Below are 15,659 nucleotides of genomic sequence, written 5' to 3'. Positions count from 1 at the left end.
AAAATAGAGACTATACACAATTTTTTTCATTCCTTGGGGCTATAGATTTCACCAAAATTGAGGAACATTAAAACCACTTATTCACATTGACTCTAAAAAGTATTATCTTGTCAAAAAAACAAATCATTTAAAACACTCTCAAACAATCCCTTCAATCATTCATTTACATTTTCCCAAAAAAAAAATGAAAAAAAAATCATTTCATTCAAGATATAGAATGTGGACGTAGATAAATAAGTTTCGAGATTTTAATTTTGTGAAAATAGTAAAATGTAAATATTTTCGAAAGAACTTTAAAAATGCTTAAATTAATAAGTAAATATTCTACCCTTGTCAAAAATACTTTAAAAAGATGTGTTGTTTTCAAATATATAGTAAAATGAGTTGATCATGAACTATTTTGATAAACAATAACATTATTTTACTATATTTGAAAATATTTATTTCAATAGTCTTAGATATCCTAATCATTTACATTTAATTTGTATTAGAGATAATTCATCATTTATTTATGTGCTATATGTCATATTATTTTATAATATAATAGTAAGTTGATTTACAACCTCATGTCGATATCGAACTGCATGTATACACGTGGAGACATAAACAGATGCAAGTAAATGTAGACATATTGACAAAAGTTTAAAAGCCAAGGATTAATCAATGGTATGGAAGACCCATTAAACAAGAATCTAAAACAATGTTAGAGAAAAAAAATAAAAGAAAGTAAGTAGGCAGAATATATAAGCTAATTAAGCATGGCAGCAACATGAAGGAAGTATTTTATAATATAATTAATGAGAAGTAAACAAAACTGTAGAAGAGGGTGAATGATTGAAATGTAAAATTTTGGAAGTTCAGAAATGTCAAATCCAAAGGAATTGATTTGAAAAGAGAAAAGAAAGCATATTGAAGTGAAGAAAATAACTCAGCTTTTTAAAGCTTGCACTCCACATTTTTATTTTGTAGGGTAAAAAACATGAACATATAGGGTTTATGAAGATGACTGGGTGCAGAACATTGCCAAGGCATTTTATAAGTAAACAACCCCAATTAAGACCTTCTGTTTTTATATATAAACAGTGTGATCATGAGATTATGAAGTGTGAAAATAGTGAAAACGATGATTGAATTGAAAATTGTCTAAATATATAGATCAAAAAGAATTGTTTTGTATTACAAGTTATGTCCAAAAGCACTCAATTCAAACGGGTGGGTTTTTTACATTATATCCAAAGCTAAAACATAACTTGTTTGGTGGGAGTATAAAGAGTGTGCGGGGCATTGAACTGTTGGGTATTATAAAATCAATAGTTATTATAGGTTGTGGTTTATAACAGTTTATGTTTGAGTCAAGATATAAACTATTGTATTTTAAATTATAAGGGTTAGTGTTCGAGTTGCATGCTACTATTTTAATTTAGGTAGAAAATGGTAAACACTTCAACATAGCTAAGAGAGAGGAGAATGAATAGGAAATAGTAAATAACAATACGACAAAAATAGTAAATATTATAACAAAAACGAAGATGAAGTGAATTATAATAGTCCACTGTCAACTTGAAGTTGAGGCCACTCACAAATGTAAATATCTAGATTATACTATTTGTTTTATAAAAAAGTATAATATAATATTAGATATGGATAGATATTTCGAGGTAGCCCCAATATATTATCTTAGGATGTCCTATATTCCAGAGGTATAATTTTGGGTGTCGTTTTAAATCATACATTCTTAAGATTCTCGTATGTCTTAGTGCATTATATAATTATCAATATATGTCTTGGAATGCTTGTATTGATGTAGTTATAATTAATTTTAGCGACTTGTTGTATTATATCGTTGAACTAAGAGGAAAATTGATTAAAGAATATATCAAACTTAGCTGGTTAAAGCATATATATACATGTGTATGTATGCGTTACATATCTATATCTATTATATATATAAGAGGAAGATTTTGTTCAAATCTTACACCAACATTGTATTGTTGAGCTTGAAAATGGTGCATGGATTTGGATGTTAATTGAATTTTAATTTAAATGATTTGAAGTTCTTCATTTTTTACAACCTTTGAAATAACGGTTAAATGAAATCAAATAGTACATAAAAAATGTAAAAGAATAGAAAAGATTGACATACGGTTAGCTACATCCATTAAACACAAACTAAAGGGAAGATCAATTTATTAGAAATAATGTTTTGAGAATAAAAATGATGCCGCTAGACTGATTAAAAAGTTTATAAAGTAAACTTCTCTAAACCCTAATATCATAATCGTAATAACCATATAATTTAATTATTAAATATGTTGAATATAATTTTTTAATAGGTATGGAGCATTGCTCCCAAGCCATCCACCAACTGTTCGTAATATCATATAACAAATTCAAGACATTTCATCCATTCATATCATTGAACCAAGAGAATAACCTAAAAAATGGTTGGATTGGTGTTTTGCATCAAATAGACGAATAGTTTGCTTAACCCTACCAGCAAACCCTATTAAGAGGTAGGGCTTAAAAAAAAGGCTAACGAAAACCACCAAACTCACAATCTGCAGTCACCAGTACACACCTTATTAATCATTACAAATACAAATGAAAACTTATACTTTCAAATAACCTAATCTAATATATTCTTCAAAACAATTAATAAATAAATAAATAACCTAATCTAATAATTAACAATTCTACTGAAGACTTTCAATTATTACTCAAACCCACACCTTGCATTGGCCTCAATCATGCTACCTTAACACAAAAGTTAAGTACAGGATCAGAGAATACAATCTGATAAAAGAATGAAGATAGAATGTAAAACAATAGATAATCGATACACAAAAATATACGTAGTTTAAAATTAAAAACTATTGTCATGAGAGTTATTGATGATTCATGCATATAAATATATAAAAACTCCTGTGGAAATATCTGACAATAAACATGAGACAATTAATGTTTGTTTTTTCAAATATGTTTCAGAATGTTTTCATATATATATTAATTATTAGGACTTCCATTGAAGAAGGGAAAGCTATAGCTAAGACTTTTTCATCACTGAAGCTGTCCTGAGAAGCTTTGTAATTTTATCACTAAGATCATTAGCAAAGAAAAAGCACAAAAATGAGGTATTGATTTTGACATATCGAAGTTGTTGTGATGCAAAAGCTAAAAACATTTATAGTCTATGTCTGATTCTCTCTCTTTTTCTCTCACACAATGACAAGAACTTACGAGGATTCAGACAAAAACATTAAGCTGACTCTTTTTTTAATATAAAAAGAATATAAGTAACATTTTTAATTCAATACAAAAGAAAAGAAAAAAAAAAGCTTTTAATAAACTAAAATATTTACAAATTATAATAAAATTTTAGATTCTATACATTATGTATAGATACTAGTTCGCTAGATTTTGTAAATATTTTTACAAGTTTGTCATTCAAATTATTTGAAATAAACTTCGAAAGTTTTTCGAAAGCTATTATGGATCCTTTTCAAAATTAAAATTGTGAGAAGTTTGATCAAAAACGGTTAAATTTGCTGCTATCTATCACACTTAAAGTTTTAGAGCAAATGTGAGAAGCATGCAAAAGTCCTAAAAAGAGATAGAAAGAATAGATATGAAGAAATCTACAAAAGAATAAAATATGATAATTAAGTTGTGCAATAGACTCAACATATCATACCTATACCTAACAAAGAGTGGATAATTAAATTGATACTAGCTAGCTTAAGATATATCAAGTTAAAAAAGTATCTATTAGGGACAATGATCTTCAAAATGCTTTGATAAATCATGGTTTCATTATTTGGATCAAAGTCTCACATGAACAGAGACATATATATTATCCGTGTAAGAATCTTCATCTCCATCTTGTCAAATAATTTCTGGATCGTGATAGAAACAAGTTTTGGAGAAGACGAGAGAATGGAAAAATCCTGAAGATTGAGGAAAATGATAGTGTGAGGAGGGAAAGGCATTGGGGAGTGTCAGTGTTAAGCGAAGAATTGGGGGTTAAGTTTGCTGCAAAAAAATGTACATAAAAAGTAAAAACCTTTAACATCTTCACTTTGCGTGTGGCTTTTCTACTTTGATCTAAAATAATGATTTTTAGATACATTTGTATGTTCTTTTTCTCTATTTCTGATCTTGATTATATATATTGTTTTTTATTTTAACTTTTCTATATATAGTTCACTAGGGTTTCTTCTTTGAATTCAATATCCCAACCAATTTCATTCCACTACTTTGATAAATATATATTTGCATGCTTTCTATTACATTTCATTTTGATTATAAGGGTATTTGATTGGTTACTATAGTATATAGTATGTGAGTTATGGTAGTATGTACTTGAAGTGCATGTTATTTTAATTGCTCACGTAATAATTTTGTGTTTAGAGTGCCAAACTATTTTAGTTTGATTAAAATATTAATAGTGCAATCATTGTGACAAACAAAAGGGAGAGAGGATGAGTAGAAAAATAGTAAATAAGGTAACAAAAAGAGATTTGAAAGGTGAAAGTTCAAGAACATATAATATTATTGTTTATTCCCAAATTATTGAAAAGATTAAACAAAAATAAGGTTGAAGTATGAACTATCGAAAAAAGTAATGTAGTTTTGGTTTGAAACAAACATATCGAGTAACACACCCTAGAATAGAAAATGAATTTAATTAGAGTTAGCACTCTAAGCTTAAAGTGCTTATCTAATTGAGACAACTGAAAATTAAATGCATAGTCTCCTTTTATAGTCTAGGACTTTTCTAAATCTTTTTAATGTAGAAAAAACTCAAGAATTTCTTAAATTCTTTTAATGTAAGACAAGTGTCCATAATTTTCGTAAACCTTTTTTAGGTTGGCTAACCAATTATACTTTTAATATTTTGTCAAAATGAATTTGAGTCTCCACCACCCAACCCATATTGTCAAAAAAAAAAGAGAGAAAATGTGTAACATAAAATATAATGGACTAATTACATTGGAATGTTTCATTGTACTACTGTTTGATTCAAGTGCATAGCTTAATTTCAATTTTTTCAATCAATTTAGAATATATTTAGTGTGGTTAATTACACCGCGCTAGTCACTATCATATATCGTCGTGTTGATGTTGATCTTGTAGCCAAATTCTCCCAATGGGGTGGAATTGATTATTATCTACTTTGTGCTTGATGTATGGAAATGATTCTCTTTTATCTATAATTACTTCTAATTTATATATTTTCATACCTTGTCATAATCCATTGTTCTGGAATTTATTTTTATTACTATACTAACTTTTCCTCAAAGCTTGCAGCTCCTCATAGCTATCGTTCGTCTTTCCTCTATGTGCTCCTTTTATATTGTTAGTCATTTAGTCCATTTCCTACATACTTTGGTCCAAGAGGATCACCTTATTGCTTTTGGTTTAGCTTCATTTTGTTTAAAACCTATAGGTTTGATATGACTATCGTGTATTTTTTTTCTTGGTTTGGCATGTATAGTGGTCGACCTTGACAAGGTTTGGCTTTGGCCATTTTTTAAGGCATGCATAACATCCAAAGGAGCTTCTTTACTTGAGAAACCTAGGGACATAAAGTACCTCAAGGCAAGATTCCTAATTGATGTGACCTATATCTTACTAAAATGACCACGTTGCTTATCAGTCTCATTGATTTCCTCCACGCCCAACTCTAATGGTCCGTAACAATCACTTAGGCTTCATGGTGTTCCAAACCCCTAATATGGGTGGGCGTTCTTATTATCGACTTCAACCAATTACTCTTCTTGAGAAGTTAGTCACTTCGAGGGGTGACAAGTGGGAGTTCGTTGCTTTTAGCCTTGAACTATGATAAGGTATCCAAGAACCTACTCGACCCAAAGATTGGTTATACTGATCTTACTACTACATTTTAGATTACCATTACGTGTGTGCTCTTTTTTTAATTCATACTCGACTCAACTCAAACGCCTATTATTTTATATATAATTTATTTTCTCTTTTTTCTTGTTTCAAATATTTAATGTAAATTTTGATCTTCAATTTTATAAGTTTAAACAACATAATTAATAAGTTGATAACAAATTATGTTTGTCGAAAAAAATTAACTCAACTTAAACTCAAAATGATTTGTGTCAAATAGTCTTTTATCGTTAAGCTCTCTTCTATTATTGCTACTCATTTGGAAGCAAAGTTTAAAAAGACTGACTATTATTCCACACTACCGAGAATCATCTACTATATTTTGTTTCAAAAGAAAATAATAATAATAATATTTTATTTATTAGATAAATGATGGGTTAGACTTAGAAGCCAATTTTGTACTATACTTAAATAATGGTTTTTTTTTTCTTTTTTCTTTTTTTGTAAAGATTTTTTTTATTACTACTAGGCTACCAGTAAGTTAGCAACTTTCACTACTTGATTTTTAGTTTTTTAAAAATGAATTTAATTGTTTCCAATTAGTTATTGTTTAGAAAAATATATTTATTTTGAAAAAAAAAATAGAATTTAAAAACTACTTTCCAAGTTTTCAATGTCTAATTTAGACTTTGAAAACCACATAAAAAGATACCTAACAATTTTTTTAAAAAAATCAAATATTGAAAAAAAGAAATGAGTATCAAACATATCTTTGGATAATCCATCCAACTTCTAGGAATTAGCAACATGAAGTGATTAGATGGTGGATAAATCTTTCCTATTAATCAACATCTCTCAAAACACAACATTTCCCTTTTAAGTTGCACTTCTTAGATCACTCTCCAATATAAGGGCTTCCCATTGTCCCAAACTCCTTTTTTGGGCCTTGGCTAACCACTCTTTCATACATAGGTTATAACTCTATAGCTAGCTAGGTTTAGCTCAAACATGAGTTGACATCTCTCTCAAAGAAAGGAAAAAAAAACTTCCATATATACATGCATTGTGATTCTCACTTTACACCTTAATCTTCATTAGGTTGGCAAAGCACAACTTGAACTCACATATCTTCCTAAATGGAAGAGTTTGTCTGAGTATTTAGAGTAGTAATAAGACTTAAAATTAATATTTTTTAGCTATATGGAGTCTATGAACTCTTTGTAACACCATATATATATATAGATGGAAAGCACGTGTTTTTGGAGTCTAGAGTTGTGAAGATAGAGTTTCTAAATAAACGTGTAAATTTTAGCATCTACGAAGTTGAGTCATTATTTAACTATGGGTTGTAAAATTTGTGGATAAACACTACCTATTCTATAGAAAGACATTAAAGTCTTGTATAAAGCCTAAACTAGGGGAATGATTTTTTTTAAGTATTCTTTTATGGGTGTAATATGAAGGGTACAGTAGAGGGAGGGAAGAAAATTCAAAACCTTAACTTTGTTGTATAGTTTTTTAGAAAAGCATGAAGATTTTGTACAACCCATCATGAAGATATAGTTCAAAGAGAGGAATAAAGAAAGACTTTATTTTCTTTCAAATAATAAATGCATGTATAAAGCTTAGTAGTGGATAGATAGAGATAATCCTCTTTCATCCTCACCCAGAATTTAATTTTTTTTTTGTTGAAAACCACTAAAAATCTAATTCCAAAATCAAAACCACTAAAAATCTCTTTCCTCTTTCTAACTTCCCAAAAAAAACCTTACAAGTAATTGTCCTTCTCCTCCCTTCACTTGGATTTATTGAGATGTCATATTAAAAGAAAAAATGTGAGTTACTCATTTTCTTATTAATTAGTTTTAAAATAGAATCATTAAAAAAAAAAACAGAGATCTAATTTTCATGAGTAATAAATCTAAAGAAGCACTATCTCTAAAAAGCATATATATATATATATATATATATAAAAGATTCTACATCAAAGAAACCAAAAAAAGACTTTACAATCATAATTCACAAATTACTCCTCTCATTTATTAACTACGGCTAAAGTAAAACCAATTTATTTGATATGATATCATAACCCATGAAACCCAAACAAGCATTCAATGCAAAACACACAAAAAATCAATTAGATTCCACCCAAGATTATAATTAGTGAATAACCCAAAGAATCACTACATGTTGAGAGATTCTACATTCAAAGAACCAAAGAAAGTCATTCACAATAACAAAAAAAAACACCAGGCACTTCTCTCATTACGGGTTAATATTTAAACATAGAACCTAATGTTATCTAATAGGACTCAACGAGGTTAAGAGTCAGCTCAGTTCCATTTTCGTTTTTTTTAGGGTAAGGGTTTGACTTTGCTGGTCACAAATGAATGTTGCATCCCTCCATTTTTACCCTCCTTTATATATAAAAACAATGACTTGAAAAAGTTAAAGAACCAAAGCATCAAAAGTAAAGAAGAAAAAAAAAGTACAGTGCTTCTTACTGTTACTAACTACTACAAGTTTCAGATTCATGAGAGAAAGAGAGAGAGAGAGATAATAATGATGTGGCTCTACTTTTCTTCATATTATGTCATCAAAAAAAAAAAACGAAATTTTTTTCATTTCCCCTTTCCATTTATATCCCTTCCAACCCAACAAAAAAACAAAAAACAAAAAACAAAAAATCCTCACACACCATTTTTAAATTTTTGGTTCATAATAATAATGCTTATGGACCCTTCTTTCAATTCCTCTCATCAAGAACATCAACAAGAACCAGAACAACAGGAAGATCATTGTTTACAAATGCGTCAATTACTTATCCGTTGTGCTCATTTTATTTCTCAATCTGATTTCATTTCAGCTCATCATCTTCTTTCAATTCTTTCTTCAAATTCCTCTCCTTATGGTGATTCAACTCAAAGATTACTCCATTATTTCTCTTCTTCCCTTTCTCATCTCCTCCCTTCATCAAATTATAATTCATCTTTTCATCATCATCATCACGACATTGAAAAGATTCAATCTTGTTACTTATCATTGAATCAAATCACGCCCTTTATTAGATTCACTCATTTAACTGCAAATCAAGCCATTTTAGAAGGTATTGAAGAAAGTGGTATGATTCATGTTTTGGATTTCGATATTATGCATGGTGTTCAATGGCCTCCTCTTATGCAAGCTTTGGCTGATCGTTTTCCTTCTCCTATGCTTCGTATTACTGCCACTGGTGTTGATCTTAATTTCCTTCATAAGACTGGTGATAGACTCTCAAAATTTGCCCAATCACTTGGTTTGAGGTTTCAGTTTCACCCTTTGCTTCTTCTTCATGATCGTGATCATCATCGCGTTATCCCTGCTGCTCTTACCCTCTTCCCCGATGAAGCTCTCGCCGTTAACTGCGTACTCTACTTGCACAGGTACGGTATACTTTAAATCATTCATTGACTTAAAACTTTTACACCTCTGTATAGAAAGTTGGTATAGATAGTATAAACAGATCGAGGTTATTAGATTTGTTGCCTTGAGTTTGAAAGGTAGAGAAATTTTTCATGGAAAATCATAAGTTTCTAGTTACATGAGTTATTAAGTTAACCCATGTATAAAGTTTAATAATGTTAATTAGTACGAAGTTCGAGAGCATGAATGAGATAATACAAATTCATTGATGAAGAAACATCTTATGATCTCATGTTTCGAACTACAACTAAACTCAAAGCTTAAGTTTACACGAGAACTGTAGATTTGTAGACTGTTTGAGTTTGAATGGTGGGAGGTTTTCTTGGAAAATCGTATTTTTAGCCAAGAATGTGTATAAGTTCCAAAGTTTGTACAATGTTAAAACATGAATGTTAGTTGGAAAGGAAATGATGTCATCAATGTAACAAATGGATTGAGGAAGAATAATGTTTTTGAACCACCACTAAACTCAAGAGCTTAAATTTACTCAACTTTATAGATTTTTCTTAGCATGCACTAACCTTTAGGTGGTGGATATTAGTATAAGGTCAAATGAGTGGTTTATGGTAGTGTTAGATTTGGAGTATTTGACTTAATTAACCATTAATGAAGCTGATAGGTTACGATAAATTTACAGGTTAATGAAGGACGATGTTCGAGTATTGCTTAATAAAATCAAGGCTTTGAATCCAAAAGTGGTGACAATAGCTGAAAAGGAAGCAAATTTCAACCATCCATTATTCATGCAAAGATTTGTAGAGGCATTGAATCATTACACTTTATTATTTGATTCATTAGAAGCAACTTTACCTCCAAACAGTAGGGAGAGATTGGCAGTGGAGCAAGTTTGGTTTGGGAGGGAAATAAACGACATCGTTTCAGGAGAAGTGAATAAGAAAAAACAACACTATGCTGAAAGGTATGAATCATGGGAAACAATGCTTAAAAGTTTAGGGTTTTCTAATATTCCTTTAAGCCCTTTTGCTCTTTCACAAGCTAAACTCCTTCTTAGACTTCATTATCCTTCTGAAGGTTATCATCTCCAAATCCTTCATGATTCCCTTTTTCTTGGTTGGCAAAATCAACCCCTCTTTTCAGTCTCTTCATGGCATTGAAAAAAAAACCCAAAAAATTAAAAATTAGGTTTGATTTAGAACCTCGTCAAGAAAAATAGAGGAATTGACGAGCTTTAATGTCCAGAGAAACGATGAAGGTGCCAAGAATGTATCAACCTAGCTAGTTAAGATGTTTAGGTACATCTTCAGATCTCTTAAGTAAAATTAGCAAGAAGAATATGGAGAGTTTGCATGAAAAGGAAGTATTAATCGTCTTTGAAATTAGCATGCTTTTAGATGGGGTGCAATGAATAACATGTCTGACTTAATTGAGATGTTCAGGCTCTATTGAACTAGTGGAAGGTTGGTTTGTTAGCCTATGTAATTTGGCATATGATGATACTGGCTAACTTTGCTTAATTAAATGTGTAAAAGCCTAGATTCTTTTCAGGTGTTCTTTCAAAGAGGGGAAAGGGTGAAACCGACAAATATTGAAAATGTATTATTATTTTTTGTTATTGTACTAAATAAAATCTCTGTTTTATTTTTTATTTTTCCACTCCTTGTCCACCTATGGAAATATATATGTATTTATTAGGACATAAACCACATTAGCAAATTTGATTATATATATATATAAAACATTATCTTCATTAACATGGTCACTTGTCTCCTTAATGCATAAATGCTTTGCTTTTTTTAAGGTTAATGACAATGACTAATGAGGCATATTAATCAAGGCTACTCTCTTATGTTAAAATCTCATTTTGATTCTTTTAGTTCCATATCTATTTAATCTTAGTCCATAGGCCTTTCACTGTGAATTTCAAATTACATATATGTGAATAGAAATGTGAAATCGAACCTCTTACTTTTAGAAAGAAAAAGATAATGCAACGTTAAGTTATAAACCTCATTCCTATTAAAATGTTAATTTAACCCATATAATATATAAATACAATGGTTGATTTGTTCCCTTACATTCCCATTTGTTGCATCAATATTATGGTGTGTGTAGCTTCGAGAAGGGAATCCATGAGGGTTCTTGTTCTTTGCACTTTTTTGTGTAACCATTATTATTATATTTATAATAATAAGGTCATGTAGTAATATATAATTATTGATTATTAATTTATTTTGGGTGGGGATTTGTTTATTTAAAAATAAAAAAATAAAAAACCAGAAATTGTGCCTTATGTCCCCTCAACAAAACCATAAAAGTTTTCAAAATGGAGTTTTTAGTGCTTCCCTTTGGCACCCTCTAGGGTTTCTTTTAAATTAATTAAAAAGCTATGGTGTTAGAGATCCAAAAGGGTATCCCTTAACTCTCATGTCCTATGGATGTTGGAGGACCAATTTTTTTAGGGACACTTGATCCCTTCTTCTTGCCTTTTAAAGAGGGAATATATATATATATTATATATATATATACTTTGTCTTTTTCTTCAAACTATATATTAAAGTATATTCCTTCTTATCCTTTTCTTTATTATATATATACCTTAAACTATTGGCTGGCTCTCTGCTTACTAGTGATTTAGTATTATTGTTTATTATTGAAGTAGGTGTGTGCTTTTTTTTTTTCTTTTTTGTTTGTGTGTTTAAACTCATGGGTTTTATTTTGCTATTTTCTTACCTTTCAAACGAGGTAGAGTGTTAAATACATTCTTTAATGAAATAAAGCTAAGGATGTCTTCTTTTATACCAGGAAAGTAGAGCAATTCAATCAGATTTTCTAGTTGCTGATATATTTGTATATTAGTTGAGATATGTTTTCAAAATTTTAACTTGGAATGCTAAAAAAGAATTGCATGGGTTTATCAAAACAAAGCCAAATGAGTTCAATCCCTAGTGTCATAATTTTCTTTTGATCTTTGGTACACTTTGATAAGTCCTTTGTGAGATGACAACTGAGGAAGCCACTATAAAAGAACAAGAACTTATTTCACAAATATTTAGTAATCACTGTTTAACACTAATTCAAATTGTTTTTCTTTAGAAAAGAAAAACTATTATTGTACTGTTCAAACCCTAAAACACATTGTTCTTTTTTTTCCTTAGATAACTCATTAAATTTAAGTCCTAACTTTCAACTCCCAAATAATTTAGTTCCATTAAATTCAGAAAGAGATTTAAAAGTAAAGTTATGATCCATCTCATACTACTTTAATCAGAAAGAGATTTAAAAGTAGAGTATGATGAAAATGCTAACAATGTATCTCTATTGATCTTGAGATATAATGAAGATACTACTAAGGTGTGAAACCTAGTTTAAAAAACTGTCTACTAATTTCTTCCTCTAGTATATATTGTTGGAAAAATGTTAACAACAATGTATCAACCTCGTCAAGATATTTGATGCATCTATACTGATAATCTCATTAATATCGTTTGTTTAGAGTTGGAATGAATAGAGAGAAATGAATATACATATGTATTATGTATAATAATAATGTGAGAGCTAGGGAAATGAGATAATAAAGGAATAAAAGTTGTTGAAAACCAAAGGGAGAGAGAGAGAGAGATTGATGGTGAGATGAAGAAAATGAAAAAGGGGAAAAAGAAAGAGATGATATAATAATAATATTAAGTGAAGTGAAGAAGGTTTGCGTGTGGAAAAGAAAGAAAAGTGATGAGTGAAGGGGTAAAAGAGTTGTTGGTGCACGCATGGCAATATGGCATGCCTCAGACATTTCCATCCATCCATCTTTCAATCTGATTTTGACCTTACCTTTTGAATTATTCTTTTTTTTCTATTTCCATTTTCATCCTCTCTTTTAATATCAATTATATATATATACACGTACATATACGAAAGTAGATCGTCATGTCAACTACTGATGAGTTAAGCTCACTTTCGACATTAAAAATAGATATTAGATATGATTAAAATTAAGTTGCACATTTAGGTTTATAAGTCATTCAATAAAGCATTAGTAGAATGGGAACTTCTTTTTTGTCTTTGAGAGTCAAACTATGTTTCCTTTCCAATAACATATCGAGAATTCACCCTATTTGGATGTGAGTGATATAATCTTATGTATACAATTATTTTAACACTAACATGGACATAACTCAAATAGTACAAAATTCGTATTGTCAAGTTCTAATTTCATGTTGTATTATTGTTGAAAAAGAGCATTTTCTATCTTTCACTTTATCTACGACAAATTCTTTCTTTCAAAAGAATTATTTCATGTATTTTATTCTAAACTTTGAAATTACAACCTTTTGTAGGTTCAAAATTAACTCTAGAGTATTACGATATTATTAATTGGTCGCCTCTTGATGAATATGTGCTAACTTTTGGATCTAAGTAACTTAATTAATAATAAAAGATGATTAAGATGATGGTAGAACTAAGATTAGGGTTTTGAGATTGGAATCTTTTCTTTCTTTGTTTTAAATTTGATTCTCTATTTGATGCTGTGTTTCTCTTGACCCTCAAATGGCAATATCATTACAGAATTGTATGGCTTTTCTGTTTGACTGTTTCCTGTGTACGCACGTGTAGAGAATCACTACTTCAATAAGAGAGAGAAAAATAAATAAATAAATAAATAAGAGGAAAAAAATGAAAACTATTAAAGAAACAAATACAGAATTTGTATTTTTATTTATAATATTTAGGTATGGGATCTTTATAAACGTCGACGCTGGATCGGCTGCCATGAATGAAGCTGCTGAAACTTTGTAAGTCTAATGGAAGAAGGAATAGTATGTGTCGTTACTCAATTATTATTCCAATACTTCCTCTCCCCTATTTAATTCCTATCTTTTCTCTTTCATTTTAACTTCATTTATAAATATAATAAATTACCCTGACCTATTATTTACAATATCATAATAATCTATTGTGATATTTTGTTTATTTTGTTATATTTAAATAAACAAAAACAAACGTGTTAATTAGATAATAAATTACTATGGGTTATAGAAATTGGAAAACGTCGTATATAGAGCTATAGAGCTTAAATGTAATTAAGATTACTAAAGATGGATCGAAAGTAGAATGATCTTAAAGCGTGAAAACAATAAAAGATGTTGTAACCTAATGAACTCGGATCCAAAACGATCAATCCAAATACAAGTTAAACTTGTAAACTTTGTCCATTCTATTATGAGTCACCAAACAATCCGTCCTTCAACTTGTAATTTAATTTAATTTGTTTTTGTCTCATGCTTACAAACGTAGTAGTTTAAGTATTTGATTTTACTTATTAATTAATATAAGCATAATTTGAGTGGTTTAAATGTTATCAATCAAAAGTTGGAGACTTAAATTTTCACACTCTAAGAATCAAACATGCTAAATAAAATAGAATTATGTTTACGTATCCAATTGAATGGTATAACAAAAAAAAAAAAAAGAATATTTTAAAATCGATAATGGTATATGTAGCTTTCTTAAAATTTCAAAATTTGTTATGGTATCTACTTATATTTCATGTATTTTTTTAAAAAAAAAATGGTATGACATGGTCATCATTTTTCTTTTAAGTTTTTACAATATACAAGGTAATTAAGGAAAATCAAATATGATCGTCGATACTACAAATTTTATATATTAACTTAGTTAATTATACTCATTTAATAGACAACATGTGGTATCTTGCTAACTAGCTAGATTGGTAACACTATTTTAATTTGGTTAGGGTAACTAATATAAGATCTAAAACAATAAACACTAAACACATGGATGATACACAAAATCAATCATCCTTAGATAAATAAGTTTGTTAAAACTTTGTAGCATAAAATGATCGTTTTTTAAAAACTAAAATGAATCCAAGCTGGAAATATTTGAAAATGAAAAAGGAGTTACAAAGGAGATACTAATGGCAGCACACATGACACATACATAGCAACCAAAGAGTAATGAAAAAATGGGAAATAATATAGTTTTTTAGGGTCCCATTAGAATTTATGTAACACATGAAGAAATAATAATAATTGTTATTAAAATATTTATAGAGAAAAGTTGATGAAGTTATGATGGATATGTTATTTATTATTTAAAAAAACTTTAAGAAAAAAAGAAGAAAATGGTTGGTGTCATTATATATATTTATTATAGATATATGCATGGGAAAAGTTTTAACACAAAGTAGTTAGGAATATGCAGTCTAAATATGGAATATAAATACACACTCCAATTATTATTTCTTAATGCAAAAATGGTATTTATTTTGCAATAAATAGTAGAGATTTTGTGATGTAATATTCAAGGACAATTGGTAGCCAACTAAGAAACACACAAAAATTTAAGAAGTTTTTAAGTTTGGTCTT

The 15,659-nt window shown here is 29.0% G+C and overlaps 1 protein-coding gene across 1 annotated transcript; it reads left to right on the top strand.

The window, feature by feature from the left end:
• Window positions 1-8,121: 8,121 nt before the first annotated feature.
• Window positions 8,122-10,919, top strand: LOC101213853 (scarecrow-like protein 18; the record flags this gene model as incomplete). The annotated part of the gene is given in 2 exon segments (NM_001308923.1): window positions 8,122-9,277; window positions 9,946-10,919. Coding segments are annotated over 2 exon segments (1,182 nt in total). The 3' UTR covers window positions 10,431-10,919.
• Window positions 10,920-15,659: the final 4,740 nt, after the last annotated feature.

This window comes from Cucumis sativus, chromosome 3 (genome assembly GCF_000004075.3).
Source record: "Cucumis sativus cultivar 9930 chromosome 3, Cucumber_9930_V3, whole genome shotgun sequence".
NCBI classification, from domain to species: Eukaryota; Viridiplantae; Streptophyta; class Magnoliopsida; order Cucurbitales; family Cucurbitaceae; genus Cucumis; species Cucumis sativus.
Note: the sequence above shows the minus strand (reverse complement) of the source record. Positions and strands in the feature narration are given on the sequence as shown.